General features: G+C 40.2%; 1 protein-coding gene across 3 annotated transcripts in view; it reads left to right on the top strand.

Moving 5' to 3' along the window:
* The window catches only part of FAT3 (FAT atypical cadherin 3), a 522893-nt gene extending 504613 nt beyond the window's left edge, over positions 1 to 18280 (top strand). For 2 of the 3 annotated variants that reach the window (XM_066587016.1, XM_066587006.1), the window contains 5 exons: positions 946 to 1601; positions 2753 to 2866; positions 6579 to 6635; positions 8486 to 8521; positions 8901 to 18280. In XM_066587016.1, the coding sequence (XP_066443113.1) occupies positions 946 to 1601; positions 2753 to 2866; positions 6579 to 6635; positions 8486 to 8521; positions 8901 to 9520 (1483 nt within the window). In that variant the 3' untranslated portion in view covers positions 9521 to 18280. The remainder of the gene's footprint in view (positions 1 to 945; positions 1602 to 2752; positions 2867 to 6578; positions 6636 to 8485; positions 8522 to 8900) is intronic. The other variant, XM_066587025.1, reaches the window with a different exon arrangement.
* The last annotated feature ends 1833 nt before the right edge of the window (positions 18281 to 20113 follow it).

Raw genomic sequence — 20113 nt, 5'->3', positions numbered from 1 at the left:
CGCACCCAAGTCTTCGTACAAATGCACACAAATTTTGACACAGATTTTGGTGTGGATTTGCTACTGATTTTGCAGAAAATCCGTCACAAGAGAGCATACCACCAGTATTTGTATCATTGTGTTCATAGGGCCACAACGTTCCCATCAATGGAACTATTCTATGTTTTAACGATTTAACTTTTTTCTTTTTTTAGTGCACTAGGGAACTTGACCATGTGATCTCATCATCGTTGATATAATACACAATAATACTTCTGTATTGCAGTGTATTATGTCTGTCGGATGAAAATAACACAATTAGAGACAAATGGACAACTTGTCATCCCAAAGATGGCAGACCTGTTGGCTTTAATTGCGCTGCTGACAGCCATGTAAAACCCATCATTGGCAATGATGGGGTGACAGAGCCCCCTCCTTCTTCTATCTAACCACTTAGATGTCGTGGTCACTATAGACCATGACATATGATGGGTTATACAGCCAGGATTCAAGTTATCTTTGATTTTGGCTTTTGCAGATGTAATAAACAATAAACCTAAGACCAGTTGCACAGCTCCTATGGCTGCGCTGTGATGAAAGCATTTATTTATAGGATGTTTGCTCTAATTGTATAGATTTAGCGTTGCATATAGAAGTCCAATAATGCAAAGTATTTAAACCAATTAGCTGATTAGAAGGCATAACTGGCCATAATTTCCCCTTCAGCAGCCAGCTATGTAACACACAGACTGCTGGGTCCTCCACTCTTTGTTTGCTGCTCTCTGCTCTAATTGGGTTCTCAAAAATATGACCTCCATATGCTCTGATTGGACATATGGAGGGGTTGGGTTCTTAGGACAACCCCTTTAATTCCCTTTTGACAATCGTTGAGGGTCCATAAGTAAGCATTCATCTGTAATCTCTAAGAGTTAGAGTAACTTCTCATCTACACAAATGTCTCTCTAGGTGTGAAGAGGACATTAATGAATGTGAAAGAGAAGACTGTGAAAATGGTGGCACATGCATCAATACTTTTGGGTCATTCTTCTGTAATTGCACTCATGGCTATGTCGGACAATATTGTGGTCTAAGACCCGTGGTTGTGCCCAACATTCAAGCAGGGCATTCTTACGTTGGCAAGGAGGAGCTGATTGGAATAGCCGTGGTGCTCTTTGTTATATTTGTCCTCATCATCCTCTTCATAGTGTTCCGCAAAAAAGTGTTCCGCAAAAATTACTCCCGTAACAACATCACTCTCGTCCAAGACCCGGCCACAGCCGCACTGCTCAATAAAACCAACGGGATCCAGTTTAAGAACCTTCGCGGCGGGGGTGACAGTAGAAATATCTACCAGGAGGTCGGTCCACCTCAAGTTCCCGTACGACCCATGGCCTACACGCCTTGTTTCCAGAGCGAATCTAGAAACAACCTGGATAAGATGGTGGATGGACTCGGGGTGGAACATCAGGAGATGACGACCTTCCACCCAGAATCACCAAGGATACTTACAGCTCGAAGAGGCGTGGTGGTGTGCAGTGTGGCCCCCAATATGCCATCAGTATCCCCATGTCGATCTGATTGTGACTCCATCAGAAAAGGGCCTTGGGATTCAGGAAATGATTGTAAGTCAGTCTGTCTATCTATCTATCTATCTATCTATCTATCTATCGCATGTCCATCTATCGCATATCCATCTGTCTCCTATACATCTATCTATCTGTCTATCTCATAACTATCTATGTATCTTATATCTATGTATCTCATATCTATCTATCTATCTATCTCATATCTATCTATCTATCTATCTATCGCATATCCATCTATCTCGTATCTATCTATTTGTCTATCTCATATCTATATATGCATTTCATATCTATCTATGTATCTCATATCTATCTATCTATCTATTTATCTATCACATATCCATCTATCTCATATCTATCTATGTATCTCATATCTATCTATGTATCTATCACATATCCATCTATCTCATATCTATCTATGTATCTCATATCTATCTATGTATCTATCACATATCCATCTATCTCATATCTATCTATGTATCTCATATCTATCTATGTATCTATCGCATATCCATCTATCTCATATCCATCTATCTCATATCTATCTATCTATCTATCTATCTATCTAATATCTGTCTCATATCTATCTATCTCATATCTATCTCATATATATCTCATATCTATCGCAGATCTATCTCAGATCTATCTATCTAGCTCATATCTATCTCATATCTATCTATCTATCTATCTATCTCATATCTATGTATCTCATATCTATGTATCTCATATCTATTTATCTATCTATCTCATATCTATCTATCTATCTATCTATCTATCTCATATCTATCTATCTATCTCATAACTATGTATCTATCTCATATCTATCTATCTCATATCTATCTATCCCATATCCATCTATCTATCTCATATCTATCTATCCCATATCTATCTATGTATCTTTCTCATATCTATCTATATATCTATCTATCTAAATATGACTTAATAGAGTTGAGGGCCTTCTGTCTGATAGCAGTGAGACTTGTGGAAGACCAGCAGTCAACGCCTGGTTAATAGTTACTATGGCTTATGACCTGTTTAGGCAAAGGGTGTAAGAAGAGTAAACTCTAGAAGTTACTCGTAGTAGGGCACATACTATACCAGTTGTCTTCTTCTCTAGAACTGAGACCATCCTCGGACAATGGTAATTAGGAATGATGTCCTATACGTGTCATATTTTTTTGTCTCCAAAGGTAAAGGACTGGATGGAGCCGAAGAAATGACTTGTTTTGTGGGGAATACAAAGGGGAGCAATTCTGAGAACCAGTCCTTGAATTCCTTCCAATCGGATTCAGGGGATGACAATGGTAAGGACTCTCTCTTTCAAGATTGGCACCCTAGACAGAAGTTTAGAGGGTTTTAGATTGGAGTTACTTTCTTGTAAGAAATTTGTCTGTAGAAGACTGATCCAAACAGTCCTATATGTCATCCTATATCTTGGATCAAATTAAACCATACAAGACGTCCTATTCTGTACAAACCAAAGGAACCCCTGGACTCTCGATACTCTTTTTTTTTTTTGGTACTCCATGTTGACTTTACAGATGGGTGTCATACACATTTACGGACCACATCTCCATGCAGCCTCCATAATTCCGGTGCTATGGATCTGAGTGTATGGACCCTTGTTGTGCCTTCAGATGCCTCTGATTTCATACAGCAGCATATGAAGGTGTTTCTGTCAAAAACTGAGGGGAAAAAAATCGTGGCATACTGCATTGGATGAAATATATGTATTCTAACCTAGAAGCATCCAATGGAGCCAGTATGTCAGCACTGGGAACTGTATGTATCTGTATCATGGCCCCCATGTGTCGCGTATTGCTCTCCACAAGAGAAAACCATCATTGATTAATGGGCTGATGATACGGTGCATATTTAAAAAAAAAAAAAAAAGACTTTTGCATATCTTGGGTACAGATGCAGCAAACATTAACTTGACATTTAATGTATTGTGATAACTACAGTGCTGTAAACTGAGTTATCTCGATGTGCCAGTCATGTTAAAGGGGTTGTCTAGGACTTTTACTATTGAAGTGCTATCTTAAGGATAGGTCATCAGTAGTTGATCAGCAGGAGTCCACCGCTTGGGATCTATGCCAGTCAGCTGATCATCGGTCCTGCTGTCAACCTGGACCATGTTGGAAGCAGATAGCACTGTCTGTATTGCCAGTAGGCTGGTTTGTTATTGCAGACATGGCTGCCAGTGAATTCAGTGGGAGATGTGACTGCAGTACCAAACCAGGCCACTGCAGTGTTGACAGCGCTATCTGCTTTCAGCACTGTCCACATTGACAGCAGGCACTGGAACGGTGATCGGTGGGGATCCTAGGCAGCAGAATCCTGCCGATCAACTATTGATGACCTATCCTGAGGACAACCCCTTTAATGATTGCTACATGTGTATTCTTTCAATGATCGTCATTCATGTTCTCAAAGTTACTAAAATTAGTTACTAAATAATTTGCTCATGGTTTGAACTTTTCCTACGACTTACTTTATAGTGATTCTATTATTTCCATGACCTTCTGAAAGCAATATTTTTGTTTTGCTTGGCTTTCAAATTAATCTTCATATCCATCAAAGCAGAGGAAGAAAAATGAGTCTGATAAGCCCGCTGAGAGAAAGTCTAACATATTGCTTGTGGATTTCATATAAAGCTTCTTTAAAAGAAAACTCTAGTCAAAATATAGAAATCAATTCCTGCCTGGCTGATCGTCTTTTACCAGAACCCTCTCGAGTCCCATCACCAAAGTCCTAAGACATCTTCTAAGTGGACATTCCTACATTCCCTGCCCAGAATAGGGTTCAAGATCTAATATCTCTTGACACACTAGCACCAAATTCAGGAAGACAAATAGGTTGTCCAAGTGTAAAAAAAAATGAAAATGGCTGCAAATTTGGTAAAATAATAAAAAGAAGTAATAATCGCTTGTCCTCTCCCTCGGCGATCCAGCGCTGATGCTGTGGCAGTCCTCCTTGTCAGTCCAAGGCTTCAACATTCACGTGCCATTCCCCTGGCATCATCACTCAGATTCTGGGAGATATGATGCCAAGAAAACGGCATGTGACCGTTGTGGCCAACGATTGGGTGCCGCTTTCAGGTGGTGGCTGTTTGCAAACAAAGACTGGAGAGGACCATGGGAGCGACTGGATGGCCGGAGGAGAAGACGGGTGAGTACTGCTTCTTTTAATATTTTATTACAGTTGCAGGCATTTTTTTCAAAAATATTCACACTTGGGACAACCTTAGAGATGAGCGAGCATACTCGCTAAGGACAATTACTCGATCGAGCAAAGTCCTTAGCGAGTGCCTGCCCGCTCGGAAAAAAAAGGTTTGGCTGCTGGCGTGGGGGAGCGGTGAGTTGCGGTAGTGAGCAGAGGGGAGTGGGGGGGAGAGAGAGATCTCCCCTCCATTCCTCCCCGCTCGTAGCTGGCAGTACCTTTTCTTCCGGGCGGGCAGGTGCTCGCTAAGGGCAATGCTCGATCGAGTAATTGCCCTAAGCGAGTATGCTCGCTCATCTCTAGACAACCTCATTATCCTATCAGGATGTTTTTGCACTGTAGGAGCAAACTGAAGACCCCTCTGGAAACCCACCAAACACAGAGATACAAACATACCAACTCCATGCAGATGTTTATATGCAGAGAAGTTATATGGGGTCGGAATGACGTTTTCCCTACTTTGGCTACCAGGTTCAGTTTTGTCTTCCTCTGGATCAAACATCTCAGTCTTAGAAAAATTTTTGTCGGTCATGAGTTCTTTCAAACTACGATGTAACTTTCCAGAATTCAACTGAGGACCACAGGGTTTACACTGCACAATTATCATGTTAGATCGAGCTGTACACAATTAATTCTGCAGTGTAAACACGTGCAATGAAAGACTGATCAGCGATTTAGCAGATTATGCTCGATCTGTATCTTTCATGCAGACGCAAACATCATTGTTGGTCTGCTGCTATATCAGGCTGTCTGAACATGCTGTAGTTCATTTATGAACATCAGGTTGTTTACTGTGATTGGGGGCGTGCGGAACGATTACCATCCTGCTCCGCCTCCGCTCACTGTGCGATGATCGCTGGGACAGTCGTCCTTTGTAACAAGGCCTTTAGAAGTCATCAGTTCTAAACACTGAGCCATCGTGCCCCTATGTGACCTACAGTTCTTGCTAAGTGGCTTATAGAAATCTACTTTTCCATCTTATAAAATGTTAGCGCATCGCTAGGTAGACCATCATTTTATGGCCAGGGAAGTCCAACCTCTGATCCTGAAAATGAAGGTGATGTATGGGGCCATGCTGCAGTCTTTTGCTCAGCAGGTGGCCAGAATCGCCACTGAGCGAAGAAACCTTCCAAGGGAATGCACCACCAAAGCCACACTGTGTCTCCTTTGTTTTCACGATTGATGGGGCAACACAAAGGAACTTGGCCAGCCATCGAAAAAAGAAAAATGCCACATGTGCCTGTCCATCAACCACTGCTAGATTAGCTACAAAACTTGTGTCCACAGGAGGAGAGTCCAGAGTGAAAAAGTTTGGACACTTCTGCTGTCTTTGGGGTTGGACTGGTTGACTAGAGTACCAGCAAATCCTTTGGGCTTTAATCCAGTATTGGATTTGAAGGTCCAGATGAAGACAACCCAATTTGGAGTTGACATAGTAGACAATCACTTGCCAAAAAGAAAAAAACAATAATGTATTACACCTCAGTGATGATACCGTATGTCCAGTGTGTGCAATAATAACAAAAAGTAGGACATACACATGTTTAGTATAGATGGAGGATGGGCATTCAGAATAATTGTCTCTGCTGGGTACAAGTGACCCAAGCCCGATCCTGCTGCCATCTGTCCAGTTATAGTCTATCTGGTAGCTCTTATTGATTCTGCCATGCCGTGAACTCTAAGTGTCGATGACTTGTGGTGATTGATATGGTAACCATGTTTGTTTGTTGTAATACTAACCTTTTTGTTGTCTTCCCTTTTTTTCCCGTCTTGTGTTTTTTTCCCTCCCACAAGCTTCCATAGTGACTGTCATTCATCTAGTCAACAATGTTGATAATGTTGAACCCGAAGGTATTTACACTTTTTCGGCAAAGTTTATGAAATAGTTAATGCTGATCGCTAAATAAACACCTTGTGTCGTCTAGCGTTATTGTTAAATGTTACTAAAAATGTTATAATAGCTTCACATTGTGGTCAGTTTATTGTCGACAAATCCACATTTCATGCGCTGGTCTAAGTACACCGTACGCCGGGCACATTTGGCATGTTTGCCCAGTCCGTGCTCCAAGCTGAAAGCTACATGTGGATTTCCACTATACTGTAATTTACGTCAGCTTCTAGGGTGAATTATAGTAAGTCTGATGGGCCTGTGAGGCCACACTTTTTTTTGCTAAGCTCCACCCAATTTTAGAAAAGTGGTGATCAGGACACAAGATGGTCCAAAAGTTCCAAGATTTTGCACAAGTGTTAAAAGGGTTTTCCAGCTAAATACTATTGATGACCTATCCTCAGGATAGTTCAATTGTTGATCGGCTTGGGTGTGTGCTGTCAGAGCTGCTTATGGTACGGATTAGAAGCTGCCCCTTCGATCCCTGTGTAGTGGCCGTTTTACATAAGGGTTGAAGCAGCAGCTTCTGCTCTGTACCCCTGTGTGTGGCGGTGCTGACAGCAGGCCTACGATCGTCCGGGGTCCCGAGCTGTGGACCTAAGCCGATCAACTATTGATGGCCTATCCTGAGGAATGGTAATCAATAGTTTTCTCTGGAAAACCCCTTTAAAGTATTACTTGCACAATAGTTTGGACATTTTTTATGCCATACGTCAGGCGCACAGGGGTTGCTAACTTCACCCATAGAGTATATCTTGCAATGTAAAAAAAAAGTCTATAATGGGGTAAAAAAAATCAGTAGTCCTAAATTACTTTATTTAGTACATAGGGGCCAATTTCTATGAAAATCTTTGCAAAATATGTACCATCCATAAGGCCACCTATTGGTAGTTACCCTATACTAAAGGGGTGTGAAGCTGAACAGCAACACCAGACACGGCCAACGGACAGGATTGGTGCCACTTCTGAAAAAAAACAAAACATTTTTCTAATTTCATAAACCCCTCCATCAACTGAGCTGAGGTCCCATAATACACTGGCTTGCATCTTGGATTTTTTCTACATTAGATCACTTTGTAGTGTTTTCTGTATACTCTACATCTCCCTCAAAGGGGTATTCCCATTTTATCAAGTTATTTCCTAACCACAGGGAATAACAGGATAGGAGATACCTTGCCAATCACTGGAAGTTCTACTACTTGGACCCTCACCAACTGAGAAAAATCAGCTCCGGAAGGTCCCGAAATTTTGACAAGGGTAGCTGCTCCAGTTACTTTAGTTGGACCGCTGGAGAGAGCGGAGTTCAAACACTTCAAGCACTCTCTGGTGGTCCCATTAAAATGAATGTGACTGACGGAGATGGCCAAGTGTTTGGGCTCGGCTCCTTCCTGTACTTCCCAATGATGCAGTAATACAGTGGTCAATGCTGTCAAACTTCAGATACTGCGCAGGGGTTGGTTTTTCTGTATTGGCGGGGGTCTCACTGATCAGATCTCCACCAATGTGTGAGTCATTGCCTGTTCTGTGGATAGGGGATCAATTACCAAGATGGGAATATCCCTTTAATACAATACAACTGGGTATATAGATGCTAAACCAGTGGAAGGTCAGAGTTGAGAAGAATTCGTAGAATTTTTGAATGTAGCTTTGAATGTGAATAGAGCATAATACTTGATGTAGATGGGGAGAAGCGAGGTAAATGGTGAAGCTGTATAATAATACAACATATAGACCATTATTACTGATGATGCAATCTTGTATTTAATGTTTGTGAATTGTAAGTTTTATTCTCTTTTCCCCTCTAACCAAACAGCTCCGATATTGGACCAAGGGCAGAATTACAACAGAGGTGACATTTTGTAACCCAAATTCTGTTGCCTTTTTTAACATGTCTGGTGCCCATAACATTTTATTGTGTAAACGCCGTTTTGCAAGCTTTGCCTACTTCTCCTACCTGCTCGTGAACACCCATCCTATCACATATATTCCCCCAGCATGCTTGTAACCTGTTTTCTAATCCAACTGTATTGCTATTGTGTTTAAGTGTTATATTATAACCTACCACTACCCTATTTGAATTGCTTTTATGTCACAAGCTTGGATGAACATACGAGATGAAGACCAAACACAAGTCGCATGTCTTGACCATTCCATTAACAGGAGCATGCAACTTTCCAATATCTTCTCAATTACCTTATATTAATTAAAACTCCCTTCTATCTCCACAGCGTACCACTGGGATACTTCTGATTGGATGCCAAGTGCTAATCTGTCCGACATTGAGGAGGCTCCCAACTATGAAACTGCTGATGGTTCATCAGCCCACCATGGTAGCACTAGAGAACTGGAGACAGATTACTACCTGGGAGGTTACGACATTGACAGTGACTACCCACCTCCTCACCACGAAGATTATTTAAGTCAAGATCAGCTTCCACCTCCTCTTCCGGAGGACTTTCAAGAACATTATGATACCCTTCCTAAAGTACAGCCAAGATCTGTGATCAGCACACTTAGTCCAGACTGCAGGCGGCGCCCGCAATTTCATCCAAGCCAATACCTCCCACCCCATCACCTCTCAAGTGAAATAGAGACTTCCAGCTCACACCCAGGACATTCATTTAGTACTTTTGTGCCTGCTCCAAGCCAAAAGGTGGACCTGACAAGCACAGATAATGTATCTTTATCCTTGCACAATTCAGTAGGTGCTTCTTCTTCAGATGTGTCGGCCAGCTGTGGACTGGAAGATGCAGAAGTGGCCATAAGTGACTATGAAAGCTTAGACGACTTTCGAATTGATCACTCCCACATTCCTTATATGGAAACTCAACATCAAACTCAAGTGTGACAAACTTAATTTTTTTTATATATCTATCTATATATCTGTATGTATAGCCATTCATGACTAGCCTCTAGGGATACGTATACAAGACTGTTGCATTCATTGTGGACTTTTTTTTAAAACGAATGCAATGGAACTCCAATGGCTTTGATAGTACAGTATGTCAGTGATATGTTGCAAAATTAAATAGACAATCCTTCTAACATGTTGCTTATATTTATTGCCAAAAGTATGCACAGTGTTTTAATACTAAGAAAAAAATGAATTTCAAAGGCTAAAGTTTCAAAAATCTCATCTTGTAAGGCGGAGTGCCAACCATTTAACTAGGTAATATTGGTACAGTAATTCAATCTCCGTATCTGAAGTCCCCGATGGGCTATGATAGGGCTCGAGAGACAAGAAAGTGTGCTTGTCACTAATACATGGTGGGGACAGCCCATAGACAGAAGTAAACCCAGCCTATAAAGTCACTTGGAGTAGGTGACATCACTAAATCATGACCAACAGAATGTAGGTTACTTCTGAGGGTTGTAGCTAGGCATTCCTAACTTTTCCAGTTCACTGCCCAAGTATATTATCTAAATACCCTAGCTAAGGCAAAGTGCTCTGCTGGAGACTCCCCTTGGCACCTATATCCCAAGTCGAATGCTCCACAAGCCTCATCCTCTAACGAGTCTCACAGTATTCAATATACAATTAAGCCCCATCCTAAGGCTCTCTTCACAATTGCTCTCTGTAGGAGCCTCAGTCGCAATTTTTGTCATATATGTAGCACTATTTTGATGGACATTGTGACAGAACCCAATGGACCCCACTGGTAGTCAATGGGCTCCGTTGTCCACCATTGATTTCCATGGTGTGATGAATCTGTTAAACCTCAAATTACGTTCTCGGAAGGAGAAGTAGAACAAGAATCCAATTGCGGTTGTGAACAAAGCCTAATTCGGCACAAGCTCCACCCAAAACATCGAAACCCTCCTGAATCTACCCAATTTCTAAGTGATCCACCCAAAAGAGCTCATATTCCATGCCCCAGACCTACACCTCTCCAGGTCAAAGGATGCATTCTATTTATGAGACTTACAATATCTTGCATTACTTTTTGTCTTATACTCTTTAGATTTGTGTCCATTTTGTATATGCGGCAAGTACACTTTATTATGTTTACTATGGAGGGGGGGGGGATGGGTAAGCACCATGTCTGTTTACATACATGAAGTGAACGTTTTTCTGGAATAGCACAAAAATGTCAAAAAAAAGTTCCACAAACTGCATTGAATGGATAGGCTTCTACATGACTGATAATGGGATGTATATAATCCGACTAAGTTAGCCATACAAACAACTTTGTGTTTAACCGATGTGTGTGCCTTGTCCATAATGGCTGTTTTTCCTTCCAGATCCATCTTTGCATACAACACTCCTTCAGAAACCCAACCGGTTTCACAGTCCGTGTTCGCGCCTTCGTAATGTAGCATCATTGAACATTTTGATGAACTAATATAAGCAATAAAATGCTGTCTTTATTAGTAGCTATCAGCAGTATTATGTATATTGGAGATCTATAGGGCACGGTCCCTTCCTTTGATTGCAGTATTTTTGTAGTAGCAAGTAGGACGAAGGGGTGTGAGTAGAAAAGAGAAAGAAAAGAAAAGAAAGGTGCGCATATATTGGGAAGAGAGACATCCACTTATGTAGGACAGCACACTCTGGACTGGGATACCACAACCCAAACATGGCCACTTTCTTCGAAAACCTCACCTTGTCTACATTCTGGTGCTGTCCGCTTCAATCCATTCAGTAGGGTTGAGCGGTTAAACCCGATGCAACTTATAGACAGGTGTTCCTTTGAAGAAAGTAGCCATGTTTTTCTAATGATGGACAATCCCTTTTATATAAACGTAGGAGTTAATGGCCAATTGCCCTCAGACTGTGGAAAAAAATCATTTCTTTAAAAGGGATGTCTTATGTGTTCTCCTCATGTGTAAGAATATTAAAACATCCTATGCTATCCTCTCCCGGCCCCAGCACTACAGCTCTGGTCTCCCTTCTGAGATCATGTTGACAGGCTGCAGTCAGCATAGGCACCTGCAGCCAATCACAGAACTCAATGTTCAAGTTCGGAGGTATGTAATTGGCTGCAGCATCCTGTGATATCCCGTGAACAGACTGACTGCAGCCTATCAACACGGACCTGGTGCAAAGGACAGAGCTCTTGCAGTGGAGCTGTGGGAAGCCAGAGAGGTAAGTATAGGATGTTTTATTATTTTTACTCACGAGGAGCACAAATTTTAAAAAAATTTACTTGGACAACCCGGGTGTATGGTGATTAGAAAAACATGGCTGCTTTCTTCAGGAAATGGGACTACAATTGTCTGTGGGCTGTGTGGGTACTGCAAATGAAATGATGAATACAACCCATGAGTAAAGGTGTAGCTGTTTCCTGAATTGAGCAGCGAACATATTTTAGTCTCATACAACCCCTTTGAGTGGTGGCAGGTTCTTCAGTCGGTTTTATGTCATCAGCGCATCAACAATTGTAGAAACATGTTAATTAATGGAGTATGTAGCTTTCTCTATTGTTGGTTGGATGATTGGGCCACACAACATGATGTCCACTGTGGTGGGGACATGCGACTGTGGTTATCAGCTTTCTACTTTTATGATCAGGCCATAAAAATGTAGTGTCATTTGTTGTAGGTTCTTCTAGATTATTAGGTCATAGAGTATGGCTTGGCCAAAAACATGTGTTCATTATGACCACGGTCAACTCTAAGGTCAGCTTTTCCAAAAATGTAGATGCTTGCATTGAAATTTCCTCTTCAGTTTACAAGCAATAATTTCTGGATCCCCAGCAATATAGCAGATTGTCAAGGGTACCAGGAGCCAGACACTTAGGAGATTCACCCAACTTCTGCCCAACCGTGTAATACACAGGCAGCCTGGGTCCACCACAAAAAGAGCTTCTTTTACTTGGTGGTTTTCCACTCTGGCTCATAGATGGTGGTCTTAAGAGAGGCATCCACTTTTTGATGTAGGGTACATGGAAAGGATTTGTCTTGCCAAGACACCCTTTTAGCATGTGTAAGACTTTTATCCTTCTAGAGGGTTTATGGTGGTCTCTTTCTTCTTCGCAAGCTTTGGTCCAAGATGTAGATACTTGTCCCAACATGCATAAAACATTCTCAAAACAACCCCACATTCATATGGAGGTCATACAAATCTGTATACAACTGTATATATTGGACAGCAATGCACAAAAAACTCAGGTTACGGTGCAAAATTGCATTACCTAATGGTCTTCCTAACATGATGATGATGATTGTACATTCGAAAAGAAATAAAGGAAGTCGTGAATGGCCATAATTTTTATAATCATTCAAAAAGATGTTAATTTATGAGCATGCATAGAAGTCTAACCCTTAGATCTAATTCTATTTCACCATCCTATACCCTATAATTCTGTATTATATCTTTGACATAAATTGGGCGATTGTACAGTAGAATTCTATATCAACTTTTTTGGATGCTTTTGAGTGAATTGATAAATGCCATATCTTGATAGTGTTCATTTCAATAGTTCTATTTCTGAACTGAGAAGACCTGATATTGTGCGGTAGCATGCTACATATTTCTTAGGGAGTCTAATTTATTAAGGCTGTACTCACATTAGCAGGTTTTCCGATTCAATCAGGGTTCTGTTGTTTTTGATAACAAGAATAGCATAGTATTCTTGTCATTGAAGATGCCAGAAAGAAACCGATGAACCCCATTATAAGTCAATGGTATCATTGGAACTTGATGAACTTATGTTTTTCAAAAACTAATTCTGTAATAGTTGTCCTGGTTTCTATTAAGTACAAATGCCAAGTCAATAGTATAAACAACTCTTTGTCTTCATTCATCGGGTGTGTTGAACAGTCCATAAGGGTGCGTTCACACTACTTTTCAGCCTTATCCTAGGTTTCCATCTAGAGCACCAAAATTGACACCTGACAGAACCCTATATGGAAATGTAGAGTTTTATTAGTCAAAAAGAGACTAAAAAGGTCTGTATTTGAGTTGGTTTCCTTTTCTTTTTGGTATTTTTGCCAGACAGAATAGTGTATATGACTACAACCACTGAAACTCCCAGTTATCATAAGTTATCATGAGTACAAAAGTCCCCCCAGGGGAATACAGCAGCAGTGAGCATGCAGAACCAACACTCCATTTGCTGTCTATGGAGATAGCTGAGTGATGCCATTGACTATTTCCTTCAATCCCATAGTAGTTATTGGAATGGTGGTCATGAATGCACTAGGGACATTTGGAGTGTGATTTCTGGGGTCCCAGCTGTCATATCCCCAGTGATCAGACACTAATTTGAAACCCCTTTTAAGGCTGGACATATGCAATACATCGTTAGGATGACAACTATTCCTTCCTTCCCACATATAAACATCTCAGCCAAGTGTGCATGTGTTCCCAACAGGGAGAGGAAAATAAGCCACTTCTTCTACCCATAAACATTAGACAGTTGGCCAGTCCCACTAAAATGGGGATTCATCTAATGTGTATAGCCACCCTCACATAAGTACAAGATAAGTTAAGTGTATGCACCCTCCACCAATGGGAAACAAAGCCACCTTACCCTTGTGAAATAAGTGAGGAGGCACATTTCCAATAATGTCCAGGACTGGCTTTGGTCTATTCTTAAGATCATTGAGGTTCCCAGTGGCTGGACCCTAACTGATCCCACTTTTTGTTTGTCATAGAAGTGTTTTTGGGTCAACCCATTTAAAAATAGATGACTACAGAGCCATATTAGTTATTGATGTTGTTAGTTCATATCTATAAAGTATCCGCTATTTATATCTCCATTTTAAGTCACGCGTACCTCAACGTCAGCACAACAGACTTTAGTCTTTTTCTACTGGTTCTGTGATGACTCATTGCACAAGGTGGTGGTTTAGATAGGTAGAATGACGTATTATGTAGCATTTTTGAAGTAGCAGATCATTAGATAGACACCACCTGTGCTATAGAGAGTATATGCTCGTTATTATGTCTCTCCTCAGACTTATGATAATGAGTAACCTTGTATTATACTAGAGATAAAATTAAATTTTTGTGACATGCCATTCTTCAGTATTGTGTACGGGAATATGTTCCTGCAGCCAAGTTTTTACACTATATATATAGCATCTGTTTTAGGATTCTTGCTCCAATTTTCCACATGTAATGGTGCAGTAATTAGACAGCCAGTTCATTGCATAACATTTTCAGCTTAGTCGTTCTTCATCTATAGACTCTTTGTTCCGATATTATCAGAGACATAATAAAAATTACTCCTTATAGTGCTGGGCCTGTTTTTATTCCCCCCCACCCCCACTTTTTAGGCCAATTTTCCACCACCACAGTCAAGTACAGGTTCTTGCTACCTACTAGCAAATTGGATGATCCCAATCGAGGCTGGCCCCCTTTCTCAAAGGACCAACAGCAGCAACATGGTCTATCTGTATAGTAGGTTCTTGCATATTAATCCTAAAAAATTTACAATATTTAGGTAAGATTTGCAATATTTGGGGAATAGTAACATCAAGGAGGTTAATCCACTTTGTGTCCCATGCTTCAATGAAGATGGAGATTTTTAATTAGTTCAATAATACTAATTAGTCGAAAGACATTCAGTGTTGTCACAGGTTCCTAAGCTATCGTAGTATTCTATAATTCTAAAGGTTTCTAGCATTGGATGCGTGAGGTCAGTTATAGATGGGAGTGAGAAAAGGGAGCATATTCCAACCTATTGAACATTGTTCTTGTGTGGTATTTAGTGTTTAAAGAAGTTTTATGAATTTCAAAAACATAGCTGCTTCTTTCCAGAAACAGTGCCATTCTTGTCCATGGGCTCTGATACGTATGGCAGCTTAGCCCTATTCACTGGAAGGACAAGAGTGGTGCCATTTCTGGAAAGAATCAGCCATGTTTTTCAGAAACTCCTCCTATCTTCCCCTACTTCCCCTAACTCCTCGTTGATCACCTGAGTGGCCATGTATGAGCAGATTACACAGTTACATTTGAAATGCCCAGAAACCCACTGTGTGAATCATATTACTTATGATTTACAAACTATTAGCCATATCTACTTATTGTGAACTGGAAAATACTTCCAATTCTGCTAAATAATAAATGTATCTGTATCTAAGCCATAGTTGTAAAAAAAAGTTTATCTCACTAAGAAGCCATCAGTTTTGGAGGAGTCATTGTTGTGGAGGATGATGATTGATATTGCCTGTTATCAGAAAATGCTCAGACCACTAGAATCCACCCTATATGACTGGCAGGATCAGTCTTTCATAGTATCTCCGAATGTAGAAACTTTTTTGAGTCATAGTCTAGCAAACAATTGACTAGATGATTGACAATGAACCACAAGTTGCTAATCTGTCTCAAATAAATGACAATGCAATATGTCGAAACTCTACTACCATGGCCAATGCTCATTGGGCCATGGCCACACATGAAATGTTACAATTATTAGTTTTTAAAAAATTGCACTGTGTATAACCAGCCCTAGTTGTAGAGCTAAAATTACATCACCAAGGCTGGTACCAATGTGTGGTCCTCTACTGTAGTGCAGATTTGTCAATTCGCCATTGGTCATGGAATCCCCCAAAATGTAGTATTTCAAAATGAAAAAAAAACCATCATGGAACTTTAAGAACCGATTCTAGAACCCGAGTCTAGGATCTACAGATTGTCACCACAATTCTTGATCCCTACATTGTAGGCATCTAGAATATGTTCTTGACATCTGCTACTATAATCACATTTGTGTTGGAGCCTCTGTCATTAATTCCGTCACATTTGACAGAATGAACAGCACTACTTGTAGCCCTATTCTTCTTGTCAAAACGAAGGGCACCATGGCAGAACTCAACAGACCCCATTATAAATTAATCTGGTACATGAGGCGCCAGTGGTATCCACTATATGACAGATATGAAACGTATGAAAATAGGTTGTAGGCTCTGTTCAGATCTGGGTCTCATTTTTGTTCATAACTGAAACCATGAAGCAGAAGTAGACCGAACCCAAAAAATTATTTGCACTTATAAAATATAAATTTTTGTGAAAAATGGTATTATATAGAGACATCCCTGCTTGGGGCCCAAGGATAAGCTACTTTTTGGATAGCACCAGTTTGTTTTCATAGCAATTAACTGTTAGTCTGCCATTGGTTTGGGGAAAAATAGAATTGACGTTTCTAATATTTTACTAATATGTGATAATTAAAGAAAGTCATAAACAAACTCTAGCATCCATTTGATAATCCTACCGTGGGACTCCGTCTTCAGTGCTAAACATCTTCTAAATGAGTAAATAATCATTTCTAGCTTGTGAAGTCTTGGAATCAATGTGGTGAATATCTTTAAAAATGTCCTTTGCTTTCATGGAAGTAGATTTGGTCAGCCATTGTTTAGTAGCCCTACATTGACAGTAGGCTGAAACCCAAAAAGTCTAGTGAATGACTTCTACGACAGGTTTGCTATTTTAGAATATATAGAACTAGGGAAAGCTGTAGCTATAGGGGTGCAGAGGTAGCAGTTGGCCCAAGTCCAAATACCCTTCTGCCACTTAAGAAGACACCATATTATAAATGTCATGTGGTAGGTGGAGGGCCATGTTACAAGTTACAATGGGACCCTCGTGATTTGTGTTATATCTTTAGATATAGTTGAAAAGAGGGGGGACATTTTGAATTTCTCCTTTTATTCCTTTAGGGGCTTAAATTTCCGAGAAATCGTAAAAATTAGATAAAGGTTCCCAATTGAGATGTTTTTAATCACAAAATCTGGTGTTTTTTAAATAATTCTTTTAATGTGAAGGTCTCACGAATTTACAAATAGTTTTTCACATGAAATATTTACTTGTCATGTACCATTGTCAGGAACTATTTGCTGGTTGGGTATGAACATCATGCTGAACGAATTTAAATTTTCAAAAAACACTCAAAAGTTTTTATTTAACTTTATTCAACCACAATAACAAAAATCCTTGTAGTTCTGTGTTTGTATCATTCTTTCTGTAGGAATCATTGTATGGCTGAACTATGAAAATGTTCCCTTCATCTTGACCTTACATCTTAACATTTTTTTTAAAAAGCCCAAAAACTGCACTGATGTTTTTTGTTAGGGAAAGAATTGCTGAGCACTGTATGAAAAAAAAAAAAAAGATTTTGTAGTGTTTTCCTGTTGTAAACAGGCTGGAACTTAAGGATGTATGTTGTAGTGTTCAAGACAATGTTTGTAATATAAGGTACGAGGTGTATATAGTTCTTTTTTAACCTTCTAGCTCTTGTAGGTAAATAATATTAGACAACAGTCCGACTGTATTCTCCTTCAAAACTTTGCAAAATGTGACCGGCCGCCCGTATTGAACCTCAATATATGCATTTCAAGTTGTATGTGAACTTTAATACTATTAATTTTGCAATTTGATTCCTAATTTCATTGTTTTTAATATTTATTTTCTCTCTATTTCTCCTCTTCCTTTTACTTCTCTGTACAATTTTTGAAATGTCATAATTTTTTCGACGTAAGAAATCAATTATGCAAATTATTACTTGTGGACTGAATTGTTTTTCAGCATTTGTCCCCAAAAAATAATAAGAATTTTCCTGGTGTTTATCACTATTGACAGTATTATAGTTTACTTTTTGTTTTGCAATTTTCCTAGAAACGGTGTACAGCTTTGTAACTGTAAGAATTTGATAAAGTTGATGGTTAACAATTTACAAAAATAAGTCTCTTGGTTTTCATTTCAGCACAGAGGGATGGATCGTGCAGGTTTAGGAAATTGTATAGTTAAAAAAAACACAATGGCATCTATTGCAGCCTACATTCCTACAATGTTGATCCAGAAGGAGGCAAAATTCCCAATGAGGCAGATGACAATTACCCATATTAAGGGAAAAAACAAATCCTTCCTGAAACCAATATGACTAATAAATCCCTGGACGAACAACCAATTTCCAATAATCTAATAATCACAATTTATAATACCGGGGGGGGGGGGGGGAGAGAATTCTCTAAACTAACTAACTGAGAAAAGTTGCAAATTTCGTGCAAAAAAATTTTACTTATGCAAAAATTTGCAACATTTTGACCCTTCAAGGCGAACAAAAGGTTAACACCTGTACTAAATTAACTCGGGTGAAGTCGGGTATATCAGCTAGTATATATATACCGAGGAATAAAATATGTATATTGGCAATTATTGCCTACTACAGTATACTTGTGCCACCACCAATTTTCTAAGAGTGGGTGTGGCTGAGCAAAAAGGGGGCCTCACTAGCCCATTAGGTTTACTAGACTTTATGCCAGAAAGTAGCATAAATCATAGTTGACACTAATGCCAGCTCATAGCTGGCATAGATTTCAGTCTGGTGCACTGCAACAAATGCATTAAGAGGCTTGCATTTCACTAAATACATTTGTTGCATTTACACTGGCGCAAACATTACCTAGCTTGTTGTGTAAGTAAATATGTCCCATTGCCTTTTTAAGTAAATGTATTGGATATTTCTGCTACAGCTTTCTTAGTTTTGCTCTCCTTATTCAATGTGATTAGTACACTCTTTTTCAAAAATAAATCCGGCACCTAGAAGAAGTCATTTTGCTGTATAACTCGTCCTGCAGTTCCATCTAAAAGTGGTTCCCCCCTTGGCCTATAAGAGGCTCTCGGAGGCTCCTTGTGTGTAGTGACCTCTTCTTTCGCTTCTGTAGAGCTTGTTGGCCACTAGACGCCTCTATGACGCAGAGAAGAGATTTCGCCCCGTTACTAGAGTCTGAGAGGGGCGCATTATTGGGATGGCAGAAGTTGGATGGTCGTATCGATGAATTGTCCCCACCGGGCCGTTCTGACCAGACTGTTAGGAGGTGTTGGGACCTGTGTGAGGGTGCACAAGGCGACCGGGCTCAGCTTGCCCTTAACAGAGCACGAGTAGAGAGGATTGTCTGATTGTCCGACAAACATGAGAGGTGGTATAACAGGGTACTAGAGCCTACATGCTGCCCATATCACATCTTTCATTCAAACCAGAGGTGGTACAACAGTGTACTAGAGCCTCCATGACCACCTGTATCACATCTTGTATCCAAGGTAGAGGCGGTACAACAGGGTACTAGAGCCTCAATGCCCACCCATGGAACATCTTGTATACAAGCTAGGGGTGGTATAACAGGGAAATAGAGCCTCCATGCCTGCCCATATAACATCTTGTATCCAAGCCAGAGGTGGTACAACAGGGTACTAAAGCCTACATACTGCCCATATCACATCTTTCATTCAAACTACAGTTGGTACAACAGGATACTAGAGCCTCCATGACCACCCATATCGCATCTTGTATCCAAGCTAGAGATGGTACAACAGGGTACTAGAGCCTCCATGACCACCTGTATCACATCTTGTATCCAAGCTAGAGGCAGTACAACAGGGAACTAGAGCCTCAATGCCCACCCATAGAACATCTTGCATACAAGCTAGAGGTGGTATAACAGGGTACTAGAGCCTCCATGCCTGCTCATATAACATCTTGTATCCAAGCTAGAG

The sequence above is a fragment of the Eleutherodactylus coqui genome, chromosome 1, assembly GCF_035609145.1.
Source record: "Eleutherodactylus coqui strain aEleCoq1 chromosome 1, aEleCoq1.hap1, whole genome shotgun sequence".
Taxonomy (NCBI): Eukaryota; Metazoa; Chordata; class Amphibia; order Anura; family Eleutherodactylidae; genus Eleutherodactylus; species Eleutherodactylus coqui.
Note: the sequence above shows the minus strand (reverse complement) of the source record. Positions and strands in the feature narration are given on the sequence as shown.